This window comes from Vespa velutina, chromosome 6 (assembly GCF_912470025.1).
Source record: "Vespa velutina chromosome 6, iVesVel2.1, whole genome shotgun sequence".
Classification (NCBI taxonomy): domain Eukaryota; kingdom Metazoa; phylum Arthropoda; class Insecta; order Hymenoptera; family Vespidae; genus Vespa; species Vespa velutina.
The window spans coordinates 665001-682500 of NC_062193.1; the positions used below are offsets into that span (position 1 = coordinate 665001).

At 31.3% G+C, this 17500-nt stretch overlaps 1 protein-coding gene across 2 annotated transcripts in view; it reads left to right on the forward strand.

Moving 5' to 3' along the window:
* Nucleotides 1–17500, forward strand: part of LOC124949961 (roundabout homolog 2-like) — a 203740-nt gene that overhangs the window by 88113 nt on the left and 98127 nt on the right. For both annotated transcript variants that reach the window (XM_047495907.1, XM_047495906.1), the window contains exon 2: nucleotides 5546–5854. In XM_047495907.1, coding sequence (XP_047351863.1) covers nucleotides 5546–5854 — 309 coding nt within the window. The remainder of the gene's footprint in view (nucleotides 1–5545; nucleotides 5855–17500) is intronic.

A 17500-nucleotide genomic window follows, 5' to 3' on the forward strand; every position in this document is an offset into this window, starting at 1 on the left:
ATGTAACGTGGTGGTCATGAGGAGAGTGGGATGGAGGGGGGTGGATGATATTGTTGTTGACTTTTCTTTCTTTTCTTTTCTTTTCTTTTTTTTTTCTTTTCTTTCTTTTTTTTTTTCTTCTTTAGTCATATATACATAAAAAAATTTGTGCATCTCGTTATATGAAATCGTCAGAGAAGAAGTTATTTCGTAAGACCAATCTAATCTGTTTGTACTTGCGTCCGCCAACGCTTCTAATCTCAAACAGTTGTTGGAAATTTACAGACATATATATATATATACGCACATACATACACACGTATACATAAGCGCGCATAGACATTCAGCTCGAACAACGAGCTTCGGAAAGTCCTCGTTCTCTTTTAGTTATGACCGTAGTTGGTCCGTAGCCTAAGACCTTCAAGGCAGAAAACGTTCTTTCTTTCTTTTTTTCTTTTTTTTTTTTTTTCATTTTTTTTTTTACCTGCCTTTCCACATCCGTATTTGGCACGACGACAGAGAGAGAGAGAGAGAGAGAGAGAGAAAGAGCCTCGGTCGAAAACATATATCGATTGTCTCTCTCGACAACGACAAGATTGTAGTTACGCATTGTGAAAAGCGATAATAACGTCTACAGCGATTGACATTTTTACCATTTTTCTCGAGTTTATCTTTTAACGTTTGTTCCATGTCATACCTTTATTTCTATTCTCTCAGGAATCAGCGATAACGATACTCGGATCTATGATTCATTTGTCGATATATCTTGAAATAATATTATCACGTCGTCGTTACGTTATTGTCATCGTTAATAAATTATTGAATTTTATCACGTTTATACACGTGCATAAGCGCAAGCATCTGTAAAATATTTATCCATCTTTGTTCTTTATAAATAAAAAAAAAAAAAAAAAAAAAAAAGAAAAAAATATTACCATTCCTTAATCGCATATTAATTGTTACAACGCGTATTTAATCGTAATATAAGCTTAAATAAAATATATATATATATAATATATATATAATTTTATCGAACGAATGAAAAATAAAGATGATCGATTCAATCGTTAATTCCTATATAATTTATTATTGAGACGGGGTGGGGGCGAGGGAGGGAGGGAGGGGGGTGTGTTAATACGGAATGGAAGGATTTAAAAAAAAAAAAAAAGAAAAATTTTACGAGAAATAATCTTCTCTTCTCGCATACATATATACAATACCTCTGTGTAGAATAATTTATCGTATATCGATAGAAGAAAAAAAAAAAAAAAAGAAAAAAAAAGGAAAAAAGAAAGAAAGAAAAGATATTATGTATTTGTAGTCGTTGGCACATCGCGATGATTTACAATTTGCAACGGTTAGGAAAAGGCGAAACGGTTACGGTGTAATCGCGTGTAATTAAGCAGTCGATCGGTCTCGTGTTATTAGAGACGCCATTTAAGCGTTACTTGTGCCAGTCGTACTGAGAGTAAAGGGTTCGAGTGAGAAGAGAAGTATAGTGCGTTGGTCGTTTCGTAGGCGGTCATCGATGAAAGGAGGGAAAATAAAAGGAAAGAAGAAAGGGGAAAAAAAAGAGAAGAAAAAAGGAAAGAAAAAAAAACGGGAGGAAGGACCACGCCCGCGGATGTCGCGGATGAACGTCCAACCAAACGTGTGTTCGTGTGTGGGTCGATGAGAGAGAGAGAGAGAGAGAGAGAGAGAGAGAGAAAAAAAAAAAGGGAGAACATAAAGAAGAAAAGAAAATAGTCGAACTTATTTTAACGATCGATACTTCGAAAATACGTAAATTTATAATTGACATTTGTATCTAAGTATATACGTACATAACGAATATATATATATATATATATATACATATAGTCATTCTCATTTTTGAATTTATTTATAATTTAAACGTGTTAAATTGATCGTTGTATAATACAATTTTTTTATTTTTTTATTTTTTATTTTTTTTCTTTGCAAAAGTGATCGGTGCAAATTTAATATTCATTAATTTACCGTAGATATTAAATTTCGATTATACTTTACTATATATATATATATATATATATATATGTTTTCATAAAAAATTTGCGTTAATCGAATATTTAATTTTGACAATTTGAGAAATGAAGAAGACAAAAAAAGAAAGAAACAAAAGGAAGGAAGAAAGAAGAGAAGAAAATTGTAGGGATTAAAAAAAAAAAAGAAAAAAAAAAAGAAATTTGCTCGATTATCCTATTAATATTAATGATTAATATTAACAATAGAATGATATTATAAATAATATTTTATATTATTTTATGAATTTATTTTTCGATAACGATCGTGCCATAGCATAGTGGTATTAGAATGCGTAGAAATTGTTAGATACAATATCTCTGAGACGTCATTTGTAACTATATACCCGTTCGGCGTTAGTTTCTCTCTGATATAGTATAAATTCGAAGCCCACTGACGTACGATCGATCCCAAGGCCCATACGTCTGTCAGGTATCGTTCTCGTACGTAAGGTGATCGAGAATCCCTTAGGTAAAGACTAGTAGTAAAGGAGAAGGAGACCCTTGACAATCCGAGAGGAAACTCTCTTAAGCTGGTCTATGTTGTAGGTACTATTTCGTAGCTAGCTAAGTCTATCGAGTGTCTCTCCCTTTTTTTATCCATAGAAAAATAAGTGTCTCATTCTCTTTCAATACGATTGCCATCCTTTTACACACTTTATTTCTCTTTCTTCCGCTCCTCCCCTCCCTTTTTCTTTGTCCTTTCTTTCTTTCTCTAACCTGTACGTTGACGTTCTCATCAATAAATAAATTCTAATATCTGATACGAGAAGGATCGTCCATTTCTTTCTTTTTTTTTTTTTCTACTTTAATCTACTATTCGAAATAAGGAAGAAGAAGGAAAAAGAAAACTGACAAAAACGAAGTATATCGATTAAAATTTTGTAAATTCACATTGTTTGTTTAGAATCGTGTGAAAATATTTCGTTTATTTTTTCGTTTTTGTTTTTTTTTTTATTTTTGGCTTTGTTTTGTTTTTTTTTTCTTTTTTTTTTTTTTTTTTTTTTTTTTTTGTGGTCATTTATTTAAACTTTTTCAACGCAATGTATATCCTTTATACGATTTCATTTAACGTCTTCTGTTAGATAAACTATGCTCGGATAACGTATTTTCAAACTATCCACAATCCGAGAGTTTATTTTTATTAAATATTCGAATATTAAATTCTATTTGAATGATACTTCCCGAAGCTTAATTTTAAGCTAGGATTAACAATCTATCCAATCTATCCTTTACTGTTGGAACAACGCGAATACTTTTTCAACCGCTAATTGGCCGTATAATATTCATTATTTTCGATTTGCGAGAGATAAAAAAAAAATATGATTATAATTAATAGATATACGTGTGATGTAAAAAAAAAAAAAAGGAAAAAGAAAAAGAGAGAGAGAGAGAGAGAGAGAGAGAGAGAGAGAAGAAGAAGAAGATACAAAAACCAACAAAAAAAAGTGAAGAGAAAAGAAAAGAAAAAGAAAAAAAGTGAAAGTAAACGACCGAATAAAAAGAAAAAAAAAAAAAAAAAAAAAAAAAAAAAGAAAAGAAAAGTAAAGAAAAAGAAATAAAAAAAAAACAAATTTAAATAGAATAATACCTTTATTTGACTATTAGGTGAATGCTATTGTATTTTAGTATATTTGAAACAGAAAAGAACAATTTTGATGGAACAATCGTATCCAATGATTGGTAATAAAAGTCGAATGTACGATAAAACATATAAATAAAACAACGAAAAACAAAGAGAGATCTATATTCTTACGAAGTCATGGGGTATTAATGGACTATAAAATGGTGCGGTTTTGTAGCTAATTTCCATATCGAATCGGGCAACCAGCGTGAAATAAAAAACTTCAACCGGTGGCGATCGATCTGTAACGAATGTGATTTCGCGTGTCCCGGAAATGCCTTTACTACATAGTTACGCGTCATTTAATTTAAAAGTTAAAAATCCAATCCTAGTAGGAAAATATAGAACTCGAAACGAACTTTTTCTACATACACGTATTTTAAAAATATATTAAATAGCATTTAAATATTAAAATATTCGTCGTGGATATTTCGAAGAATTGAATATTCAGTCATATTCGTTCCCTTAGTTTTCAAATATCCAAATCATTTTTTCGAAACACTCCAATTTTATATACTTGATTTAAAATGTACGAAGATGCGTATGTAAAAAAGGAAAAAGAAAAAAAAAATAACAACAATAACAAACAAAAAAAGAAATTAAGAAAACTAAAAAAGTAGCTGGTATATCGAAATAGTTTTCATTTTTAAAACACGGATATGACTTTTGTATAAAAATAATTTCTTTTCTTTTATTTTTCCATTAAAATTTTTTATTCATAAAATATTCGTTGAAATCAATCTACGTATCAAAATACAAACTATATCTTTAAATGTTTTTATTTATTTATTTGTTTATTTGTTTAAAAGAGAAAACTAAAAAAAAATCATGTGTACCGTTATAGTTTTCATTTACAAAATTCTTTTTCTCTCTTTCAAATTTTTAATTTATAAAATAATTTCTTTCAATCACTTTAACCAATTTACATACAATGTAGAATATATCGTTAAATTTATTTATTTATTTATTTATTTATTTATTGAAAAATAAATTAATAAAAAAATAAAAAATAATCAGTTTCACCGATCTAGCTTTCATTTACAAACTTTGTTTTTTCTCTTCAAATTTTTAATCTATAAAATAATTATTTTTAATCACCGTAACAAGTCCACATGTAATATAAAATATATCCACAAATGTTTGTATTTATTTATATATTTATTTATCTATAAAAAGATAAATTATTGAGAAACTAAAAAATAATCGTGCATAACTATCTGCTTTTCATTTTCAAATTTCTTTTTTTCTCATCAAATTTTTAATGTATAAAATGATGATTTTCGATCACCGTGAAAAATGTACATACAATATAACATATATTCTCAAATGGTTTTATTTATTTATTTATTTTTGTTTAATAAAAAGTAAATTATTGAAAAAAAAAAAGCTAAAAAATAATCAGTACTACCGATTTAGCCTTTCATTTTGAATCTTCGTTTTTCCTCGCAAAAGTATTTAATTTCTAAAAATAATTACTTACAATCATTGTAACAAATGTACATACAATATAAAATATATCCTTAAATGTTTTTATTTATTTAGTAATTTTTTTTTAATAAAAAGTAAATTATTGAAAAAAAAAAAAAAAGCTAAAAAATAATCAGTACTACCGATTTAGCCTTTCATTTTGAATCTTCGTTTTTCCTCCTAAAAGTATTTAATTTCTAAAAATAATTACTTACAATCATTGTAACAAATGTACATACAATATGAAATATATCCTCTAATATTTGTATTATTTTATTTATTTATTAATTTTTTTTTTCTTTTTCTCTTTTAAATTACTACACTTTGTCTCTATAAAATGGATAGTGTGAAAAAGAGAAAGAGAAATGGATAGACGGGTTGCGGGCTTTCACACGTTCGGCCATTTACAAAAGAACCTTTCCATCTTTTGTTTCAGGGCAACTACGATCGCCACGGATAACGGAACATCCATCGGACATAATCGTGGCAAAGCACGAGCCGGTGACGTTGAACTGCAAGGCCGAGGGTAAACCGGATCCCGTGATAGAATGGTATAAGGATGGTGAGCTCGTGCAGACGTCACCAGGGGACGCCAAGTCCCACCGGGTGATTCTTCCCACGGGATCCCTCTTCTTTCTTCGAGTTATGAACGGAAAGAAGGAACAGGACGGTGGTGTTTATTGGTGCGTCGCAAGGAATCAGGCTGGCTCGGTACCTAGCAGAAATGCCACCCTCACTGTTGCTGGTAAGTAAATCCCTTTTATTTTCCTTTTTTTTTTCTTATTTTCTTTTTTTTTTTTTTTTTTTTTATTTATTTATTTGTTCTTTCTATATATTTTGTCTTTATTTCTCATCATCAGTATTACTTTTCTAAGATATACAATAAATATATATATATATATGTAATCATTATCATTCTTTTTATATATTTTTCTATTCTTCTTTTTTTTTTTGTTTCATTCATTATGATATGGCGCAAATATATATATATATATATATATATATATAAATATGTAAACAAATTTTTGTACGTAGTATTTTCTAATATTTACGGATACAACGTTACATCAATATGTAATTTTGCCGAGAAAAGGAAGGAAGATAATTCTATTCTAAAAAGAGGAATTGAATTGCGGGGCGATTCTTCGTTTTTGAGGAGAAACGAGAATTCCTTTCTCGAGACGTTGCAATAATACCGATAACAATGGCACCCCGTGGTATTAGCAATAATGATAATAACGGGCATTCTTCTATTGTTGCTTTTAGAAGAAAAAAAAGAACAGACAAACAAACAAAAAAGAGTTAAAAAACAAAAAAAAGAAAAGAAAAAAAGATATAAAACGTGGTAACACGCTAGAAATTAATTAACGTACGAGCAATTGCATCCTTCAGAGAGTAATATTAAAAATAATAATAATAATAATAATAATAATAATAATAATAATAATAAAATAATAATAATAATAATAATCACGACGACGTGATCTCGTTACGAAAATTTATTCGAGATTGAAGGAAAAGATAAAAAAAGAAAAAAATGGAGTAAAACAAGAGAGAGAGAAGGAGAGAGAGAATGGTAGGAAGAGGAAGAGGAAGAGGAGGAGGAGGAGGATGAGGATGATGAGGATGAGTCGGAGGGGAGGATGGTAGAGAAACGAGACAAAGGATACGCGGTACGCATCAGCAATGACTAAACACACACGTTTCCTCTTATGTGTGGGTGTAACCACGGGAAAATCACGTGACACGCGTAAGCAATGCCGGTCCATTAGTGGCGGCGATTCGCGCGATTAGGTAGGCCTTACTGTCTCGCGTTCTGTCCAAAGACGAGAGCTTGCAGCTTAGGCAACAACCAACAATAATATTTCCTTTTCTCCTTTTTGTCGTATCGCTGCACCGTGGGTGGTTCAGCCAACTTCGAGTATAAAAAGAGATTTCTCTCTCTCTCTCTCTCTCTCTCTCTCTCTATTTTTTTTCTCTCTTCCTTCTTCTTTTTTCGTTTTCTTTCTTTCTTTCTCTCTTGTTTTTTTTTTCTTTTGCTCTTTCTTTTACTATCTTGCGTTCATTCGAATAACTCGTTTGATACGAGAACTAAATCATACTTTACCTACTCTCTTATAAATAATTATGATAAAATAAAATTTATCATTTATGAAATATTTTCTTTATCAAGTAAATCATTAAATATGTGACTTTTAATATCATATACAGATTTACAACTGTATTTGTGTAAATGATTATGAAGAAGATTAGTTTATATCATTTATTGAAATATTCTTTTATTAAATTCTTAAAAGTTTGAACTTTTAAAGTCTACGCACTACTATATCTGTATTTTGAAAAATTCTTCTTTTTTTTTTTTTTTTTTTTTTTTTTTTTTTTTTTTTTTTTTAAATTAATTATTATGAGTAACTATTACAAGTAATTATTATATAGATACATGTTATATACAATTTGTATTTAGCATGATATAGTTATACTGATATATGTTATATTATGAATTACTCATATCATATAATTCCTCTTTGTTTAGAAACGATAATAGACGCTTGATTAATATGTATGAACATAATAATCGATCAATTGTAACGTGTAAACGAATCTTTATATTCCAATTATAATATTCAATATGTACATTATACATTTGATAGATTTCGAATGTTTCATGAGATATAATATATATATATATATATATATATATATATATATATATATATATATATATATATATATAGCAGATGTTATGGACTTTTTGTTCCTTTATTCGCTTTTAACTCTTTTCATAATGGCGTTTAAAATGAAAGGATAAGATCATTCTCGCATATCCAAGATGGGCTATTCATTATTTGCATAACTCTAAAGATGAATCTTGATGTAGTTGTGTCTCTTCGAATTCCTTTTCTTTTTGTCTCTGTTCTCTTTCTAAGTGAAAGAGAGAGAGAGAGAGAGAGAGAGAGAGAGAGAGAGAGGGGGAGGAGAAAAAAGCCTTTAAGGTTTATAAAAGGCATCGGACTCAAGGACAACAAGCGCGCATATTGATATGAAAAGACATTTCGCGCGTCTCTCGCAGGTTGTACACCGCATGACGAAGATAAGACGAGATGGTGCGTGCGAGTCAGGCATAGAAAAAAAAAAAAGAGAGAGAGAGAGAGAGAGAGGGAGAAATAAAAGAGGGGATGGTAAATAAATGGGTGGGGCTACCTCGTGAAAAGGAAAATGTAGAAGCTTATGCTCGAGCAAAGGATCGGCAAGGATGTAAATTTCTTTTTTTTTTTTTTCCTTTTTTTTGTAATAATATCATTCCATTTATAAATAAATAATTAAATAGAATATAAGATGTGAATCGTAATAAAGTCGATCGTTCGTACAAATATATATTTCTAACAAATAATGATTATTAATAAGAAATAATTATTAATTAATAATGAATTTGTCTAATAAATTAATCGAAATAAAATTTCACTATAAAATATAATATTTATGGATTGTTCGTATTAATATGATATCAATAAATAAATAAATAAATAAATATTCTATATTATATTCTCATTATTTATGATACTCGTTTGTAAATAAATAATTAATCATTTGAAAGATTGAAACGATAAACTTTTAAATTATTTAATATCGTACATTTATAATCTTCAACTAATAGATAATTTAATATATACGTCAAAGTTGTTTTTCATAAAATAAATAATAATATCGTACGTTTCCTGTTTAATACGACCATTTGAGAGTATCCTCTTTACAACAAGTTGTTTTACTTATTCTCTCGGCTACGCCTTATTACGCTTTGAATTCCGTCGTGCACGAGATACATCGAACTCGTGGACGATGTCGTGTATCCGTGCTAAGAGTATATACCGGATTTCGATCGTCGACGTGCACCCACCCGGTCCGTAGGCGATACGCCGATAAAAGCAGAAACCGGTTTCCACGTGCTGTTGCCACCACCTCCACCATCATCTCCACCACCACCACCTTCACTACCATCTCCACCACCATCACTATCACAACCACGACGACGATGACGACAAGGAGGAGACCAGAGTACATTTGTTGCTCTCTCTTCCTCTCTCTCTCTCTCTCTCTCTCTCTCTATCTCTATCTCTCTCTCTTTCTTTTTCTTTCTTTCTCTTTCTCTTTCTTTCTCTCTGTGCGTTGCCCGATTTACTAAGGGACGGGAAAACGCGTAAAAGCTTCCGAGACTGAGATCTCGACACTTTCAGATTTTTTTTTCTCCTTTCCCTTCTTTTTTCATACCTTCTTTCTTCTTCTTCTTCTTCTTCTTTCGTTCTTTCTTTCTTTTTCTTTTCTTTTTTTTTTTTTTTTTTTTTTTTTTTTCCTTTCTTTTTTTCTCTCTCCTTTTTTTTTTTTTTTTTTGGGTTTTACTCGGGCAACATATAATACTTTGATATAGTCTGGATTCCTGACAATGTTTCGTATGACACGTTAATTTTTGATAGTTTCGTAATTCAAATTTTGAAATCGTCTTTTATTCGACATATCCAGAATGTACAGGATTGGTGACAATTTTTCGGATGCGGGGTTAATTTTTTCAAAGTTTCATCATCGTATGATTCTAATTTTAATACATAAACGTGTTTATATTTTTAAGATAAAATTAGATCGTACCTTTTGAATTTCATCGAGCTTTGATATACGTACTACGAATTGAATTTTTAAATCGTCTTTTATTCGGTAGAATATTTTTGAACAATATTTTGTCAAAAATTTTTCGAACGCAGCGTCAATTTTTCAAGATTTCACCATCGCATATCTCTGATTTCGATGTAACGTATTTATATTTTTTAAGAAAAATTAGATTGTACCTTTTAAAGTTCATCGACCTTTGATATACGTACTACGGATTTGTAGATCGTTTTTTTATTGGGTAGAATATTGTAGTACTATGAATTTATAAATTGTCCTCCATTCGGTAGAATATTTTCGTTTAGGAAAAGGTAATAATTTTTCGTATATACCGTCAACTTTTTGCCAGTGTCGATTTCAATGTAATGTGTTTACATTTTGAAAAAAAATTAGATCATATTTTTTAAAGTTCATCGATCTTTGATATACTTATTACGAATTTGCAAAGTATCTTTTATCCGACATATTTTTCTTCAGGATTCTTGACAATTTTTCGAATGAAGATTTTCGATTACTTAACGATCGACGGGCCAACTACGATCTAATTAATTTATAAATCAATTTTAGTTTTACTTTTGAAAACTGAACAAAATATCGATATTCGAAAAGTCACGTAGGAGGTAATCGTTTTTCATTCGGTAAAATATTTCGGTACAGCATTCGTAACTATATTTCGAATTTCGTATCAATTTTTTAAAGGTTTCCCGATGGCGTCTGATTTCGAACGGACGGTTCGTAGATATAAATTTATTTCCTAGTTTTCATATGACATCGAATTTTCCGTATATTTCGCTAAAACATAATCCTTTTTTTTTTGTTTTTTTTTTTTTTTTTTCATTACAACATACAAATATATACAATCGTTGAAAAATGATTAATTTTGAAATTAAAGATATCTCAAAGTTGTATCTAATTACAATGAAACGTTTGTTAATAGAATTAAATCGAAAGATTGATAAGATTGATCATGATACGATCCTCGAAAGGTACATAACTTAACTTGACATTAACGTTATAGTTTCGTAATACGATCGAATGAATTTCTGTCTAAGTAACTTAACGCATAACTAATGCATAACCGAGGATAGACGTTCGACAAATCCGTAAACGAAAACAGACTCGATCGAAATTACGTTAACTAAGGAGACACCATAAATCACGATGAAACGTAATCGAGCGATCTTCGTCTCGATCTGTATTCGACAAACAATGGTCGAAACAGGCAGCATGAAATTGCACCGTTCCGAAGAGCATTCGATAGACGTTATACCTATGAACTATACGGATTGTGTGGTCCTATAGATGCCAATCAACTAGACTTAGTCGCATGCAATTCACATAGAACTGACTGTTTCCTCTATCTGGAAGAGAAACGGCATGTTCTTAGCATTGTATGCATCTATCTATTTATTAGATATGTCTCAATAATTTCTTTCGTTTTTATAAGGAAATAAATATAAAATATTCACAATGTTTTATCTTTTATATTATTTCATCGAATTATTTATCAATGATTTTCTTCGATTTAACTTTAACCATCTCTTCGAAAGTCGCATAATGTATAATCATTTCAAAACTTTTAAGATTTCTTAATAAAGTATCGTTCGATAAGAATAATATATTTCGATAACATATTCGTAAGATAATATTTTATATCGTGAAATAAAATTTCTCGATAAAAGAAATAATCACACGTGACAATATCAGAAAAATATCAGTACGAAGGAAAACGTAATAAATCTCAATCGAATGATAATTATTTGTTCCTGAGGATTAAAAACACATGGGCGGCCGGGCCGGGGGCCAGGGAGCGGGGGGGTGGGGGTGAGAGGGCTTGGCGTTATCGTGCTGTTCAATTAATTCTGATCGTTTTGTGATGATTGTTTCCTTCAATTTGTCCAATTAAAAGTAATATTTCGTTGAATTGATTGTACGAAAATAATTAATAATAAATGACACTCTTTCAATCTCATCAAATAGATAAGAAAATTTTCTTCTGATAGGAAGAACAGATTTTTACTTATCGTTAAAGGCTTCTTATTTCTGGACCAAGATCACGTTTACATGTAATATTCTCGTAAAGAATCCACATCTCATCCCTTCCCCCCCTTCGCCCCCTCCAATAACCAATCTCTTCAAAAATTGATTTTCCTCGTCTCGTTGGAGAAACAAATCACACGTCGAAATACGATTAAAGAGTTTGCTCTCTGTCAACTGATACGAAACCCATAACTCTAGTGCGATTGACGCAAACGATTTTATGTAAAATTATAATATATTGTTTTTCGTTGAATATTTTAAACGTTTCCGTCAATTTACAAAGCACGGATTTTCAATCGATCATGTTCTTGATTAGTTCGATCGTTGATTTCTTCATTTACCAAAATAAAAAAATCACCACTTTCAAATATTTTAAACTAACTACTGCCGATTTGTTTGAACGATTGATCATTCTCATAAACGATGCAAAATCTTCTTCAATTGCAATTTCTTCAGTAATTTTTCTTTTGAAACAATGCAGTCGTTACACACAAGTACTTAGATTTCTTTTTCTTTTTTTTTCACATTTTAAAGGCATACGAAAGATCGTATATAAGACACCGATGAAAACGAAACTTATTCTACGACAGCTAGATGACGACTGAAGAATGATAATCACAATATTTGACCGTGATAAAAGGTTACGTGCTTATATAAACATTGCCGGGTAAAGCAACTGCGTGTATTTACAAAAGACACTTTTGGGAGAATCTAATATATATATATATATATATATTAGATGTATGTATGTATGTATGTATGTATGTATGTGTTCTCTTTTCTCTCTTTCTTTTTCAGATCAAAAAGGAAAATTTGTATCATTAAAGTAAAAGAAAAAAGGAAAAAAAAAAGAAAAAAAAGATTTTAAATATATCTTTTTCTTTTTCTCTCTTTCTTTTCTTTTCTTTTCTTTTCCATCAATATAATCTCTTAAAAAAATTTTGCAAATTAATAGATATTCTATTCTAATCACAATGAATATAACATTCACTTAGAGGAAGTTCCGTTCGCTTAGATTAGAGCTTTACAAGACTACAATGTATAAACTCAGAATGTATTAGCTATACGATATACTAATTACTAAACGACTAAAATAGTGACTATTACCGGCCAACTACGGTAAGCTTACGCGTTTGCTTCTCGTAGGATGTCGTGCCTGTTTACGAGCTTTGCTATTTTCACATACAAACTTATCCATACACACACACACACATATATATATGTACATATCTATAAATACATACACATAACACAGAGAGAGAGAGAGAGAGAGAGAGAGAGAGTAAGAGAGAGAGAGAGAGAGAGAGAGACATATAGAGGTATACAAAAGACGTGTTTCTCTTAAGTCAAAGCCTTTGTCATATCGTGCCGAGAAACGCGCTATGACCTTTATAAACGCGATCCTAAGGTATATGCTACGTACATAGACGTTTGTATCAGAGAAGGAAGAGAAACAGGAAGATAGACTCGTATTGTATCTAACGAGGCGAGCTATCGCTGTCGTGGCTCCTCGTAATTTCGCTTTCCCAGGAAGAGAGAGAGAGAGAGAGAAAGAGGATAGAAGGTTTTAGTGCACGTTTATCATCGGTGCAACGAGTTTGGGGCGTGTGCGTTACGTGGGATAAACGAGAACGATGTTGCCTTGGGAAAAGATTGTCATTTTGATTTCACTAGTTTTATAGAAATTAAACACAGACATAGATGGAGATAATAAAAAAGTAAGAGTGAGAGAGAGAGAGAGAGAGAGAGAGAGAGAGAGTTTTTTTCATATAATATCAAAATTGATGTTGACTTTTGATTTTGTTCCAAATGATAAAAAGAAAAAATACAAGTAGACAGATGAAACATATTCCAGCCAATAAAAATAAAAATAATAATAATAATAATAATAAATGTTTCCTGTTCATTGACATGAAATAATTCAAAGGATCAATAATTTTTTTTTGTTTAGAAGTTAATGGTAAGGGAAATAAATGAAGACGTTTTCTTTCTTTCTTTCTTTTTTTCTTTTTTCTTTTTGTTTCCTCGATGAAACGTTATTCCCTGGTAACTCTCAAGTTACCAACTTGATTCGAAGGATCATTCTACGAAGGAAAGAATGTAAGAGGGGGTGCGTCAGGCTACCCTAAAATTTCGTTAGGGTATTCCGTACACTCGACCCCAAATTCGTTTTCACCGTAATCATTATTTCACTTCTCTTTCGTATAATCGACTTTTCTTTTATTTTCCGCATTAACATTCACCGATTGAAATAATTTATATCGTTTGATATCGATCTTCTTACAAATTAGTTTTCAGATTTCTTCGATTATAATCTCGAACGTACGTATTCGATGAATCGATTATTTCGATAATTCGAACACACAGATAGATATCTTGTTTAATTAATTAATTATTTAAATAGATAAACGTACATATATATATATGTGTGTGTGTGTGTATCTTATATTATGTTTAGAAAAAGTGTCATAGAAAGAAAAGAAAAAGGAAAGAGAAGAAGAATTACAAATCCAAAGATATATTTCAACTTTTTAATACGAAAATATTTCTTAAGAGATTCTTCCTCCATCGTCTTGTACGATTAAACGACATGGATTTGACAACGAAGAGCAACCAAAAAAAAAAGGAAAAAAAGAAAAAGAAAATAAAGAAAGAAACCACGTAGCGGGCAATAAAATAAGACTCGTCATAACAATCTCCAAAAAGAATTTACCTAATCAAATATATATTCGAGTCAAATCTCTTTCACTATTTCCATCCCCTTTCCCTCCCCACCCCACCCCACCGAAGAAAGTAACTATATCTAAATGTTACCAATGTATATATATATATATATATATATATATATATATATATATATATATGGTTAAAGACTACGAATGGAATCTCAAGTAGGTCTAGCCCCATAAATAAAACATGTTTTCTTTATGACGAGGCTACACGTGTAGCTCGGGTTTCATTTACCCTCCGAAAGACTCGCATTAGCGAGACACGGTAGGAGGGTGCAAGCGATATGCTACGATCGGAGCTTATGTTAGTTAGTAGACAGGCGCCGTTTTTACGTTTACTCTTCTTCTTCTTTTTTTTTCTTTCTTTTTCTTTTTTTGTTTTTTTTTTTTTGTTTTCTTTTCTTTTTTAACCTTTCTCTCTCTCTCTCTCTCTCTCTCTCTCTTGATCTCTTGATTTCTTTCTTTTTAACGGCAACGTTCCTTTACCACGACAACGAAGGAAAGGAAATCTCTCGTCTTATTCTCGAAGATCTCTTGGTGGAAGACAGGAAAGATCAGGAGGATCCTTTTGATGGTTGACCGACGGCCGTAGCTGTTCTTGCATCTATCTTTCTTTCCTTGTCACGCTTTAATCTCCCTCCCTCTTTCTCCCTCTCTCTCTCTCTCTCTCTCTCTCTCTTTTTCTTTTTCTCTTTCTCTCACTCTCAGATCTCCATTACTTTTTTCCACGTTTTACTTCTTTCTCGGCAAACGCCATTCCTTTCCATTTTTATCACGACGAAACCGTCGACGGTGGTGGTTACAGTCGCGCGACGATCGTGAATGGGCCTTTGTAGAAGAAACGCAGAGGGCAGCTTTACTCTCTCTCTCTCTCTCTCTCTCTCCCTCCCTCTCTCTCTCTCTCTCTCTCTCTCTCTCTCTCGCACGTATGTACATACATACTACATATATTCTCTTGTCCTCTCTCTTTCTTTCTCTTTTTCCTCTTTCTGGTGGTACACCGTGGACCACGAGGCTGCGCCACCGTTACCGAAATACGATACCGAATATAAACGAGAGTTGGCTCGTTGAACCCAACCCGAACCACTCTCGGTCTCATGTAGTATTGGTGTACGTTCGAGTTTCAAGAAGGAACTCGTGTCCAGAGAAAAAAGGATGCCACGAAAACCGTACGAATTCCAAGCTCTTTGAAAGAATACGGAGTGACGTATGGGGGCGGTGGAAGGGGGGAGGAGGTTGAGCGAGTGGGCTTTGGGGGAAGGGGGAGGAGCGGTTTAAAAGAAGACGGCGAAGTTATTTGAGAATTTTCATGACTTTTATACTCTTCGTCTATTTACTCTCGTTTCCTTCTCTACGATTGACTTTCTTCTTAACTCTTATTGTTCGCATTATTCATCAAACAAAGAAATAATATTTCAAGCCCTTTTTTTCTTTACTTTTCAATCGTCAACGTGAATTTTCAATTTTCTTAATTCATTCGTTTATTCATTCATTCATTCATTCATTTCTTTGTCTGTTTATTTATTTTAACGAAAATACTCTTTTCTCCTCTTTCCTTATCTATTCTTTTATTATCGAATAACATACGTGGATTGACTTTGAATTCGTTGCTTTTTTCTTTTAGTTTTTTATTCTTTTTTTCTTCCTTTCTTTCTTATCAAAGAAAAAGAAAAAAAAACAAAAACAAAAAACAGGACAAAACAAAACAATACTAAAAACTAATATAACATTCATTGAAATTATTCTAAAGTAAAAGTAACTCGAAGTTATCGTAATCGGAATGAAAAAGTATATCGCATTTTTCGAATAGAAATGGTGCGTATGTAAATGGCATATGATGCATCTCGCTTTAAAATGCAAAGTCGTTTGAACGATATAAAAGCTCGTACTATGAAAATAATGAAAAAGAGACAGAGACAGAAAGGAAGAGAGAGAGAGAGAGAGAGAGAGAGAGAGAGAGAGAGAGAGAGAGAGAAAATAGAAGAAAGAGAAAAGACAGGGATAAAGTTTGGCATACTACAGTCAGAATAATACAAATGACAGTGCAAAGTTCTCCAAGTGTGTTTTACACCAAACTTACTTATCTATATATGTATACCTATGCGCGTGCAATCGTGAGTATATGTGTACGTATATATATATATATATATATAAATATATATATATATATATATATAGTAAGCAATTCAGTAGTTGAAGAAAGGAGTCAGCAAACGATATATGAGGAAACTTGTTGTTTTCCGGAAAACTCTTATATAATAGCTAGCATCGTTGATCGTGGTTTTAACTCTTTAACTCCTTCAAGAAAATTCGGCTAGTAGGTACTTAACGTTAGCTTTATATACGAATAATATCTACGTTTCCGAGTCATTGTCTCAAATGGAAATTTCTTAATGTTTCTCGCACTTTAAAGAAAGAAAGAGAGAAAGAGACAAATATATGCGTGTGTATGTGTGTGTATGTATGTATATATATATATATATATATAGATAAGATATATTTCTTAGAGCAGAGAATTCTTCGGAAAAGCTTGGTAACTATCCGTACAGCGTATGAAACTTGAAATCTCCTTCGCTTATCCTGCCAAAGATTCCGTAAAGTTCGTCTCTAACGTTTCCGGAATGGTTACTTTCAAATCGTCATGGAATTCTAGAAACCGGATGATGGTTTCTCATTCCTGGTGAATTGTTACAACGAGAGAAGATACTTACACGTTTACCAACCTATCCGCGTATGTAAAATACATACTTTACTTATCCAAACAGTTTTTTACGTTCGAATAAATCTTCAATGTTATATTACGTTAACTCTTCGTACATGTCTTATTTATTAAAATCAACGATATTGATTTGCAATCGATTACGTTTTTACGAAATATAAATTTATTTTTGAAATTGTCAGAGAGTTTCTTTTTTTTTTCTTTTCTTTTCTTTTTTTTTTTTGTTCAAACGCCGAATATGACATCT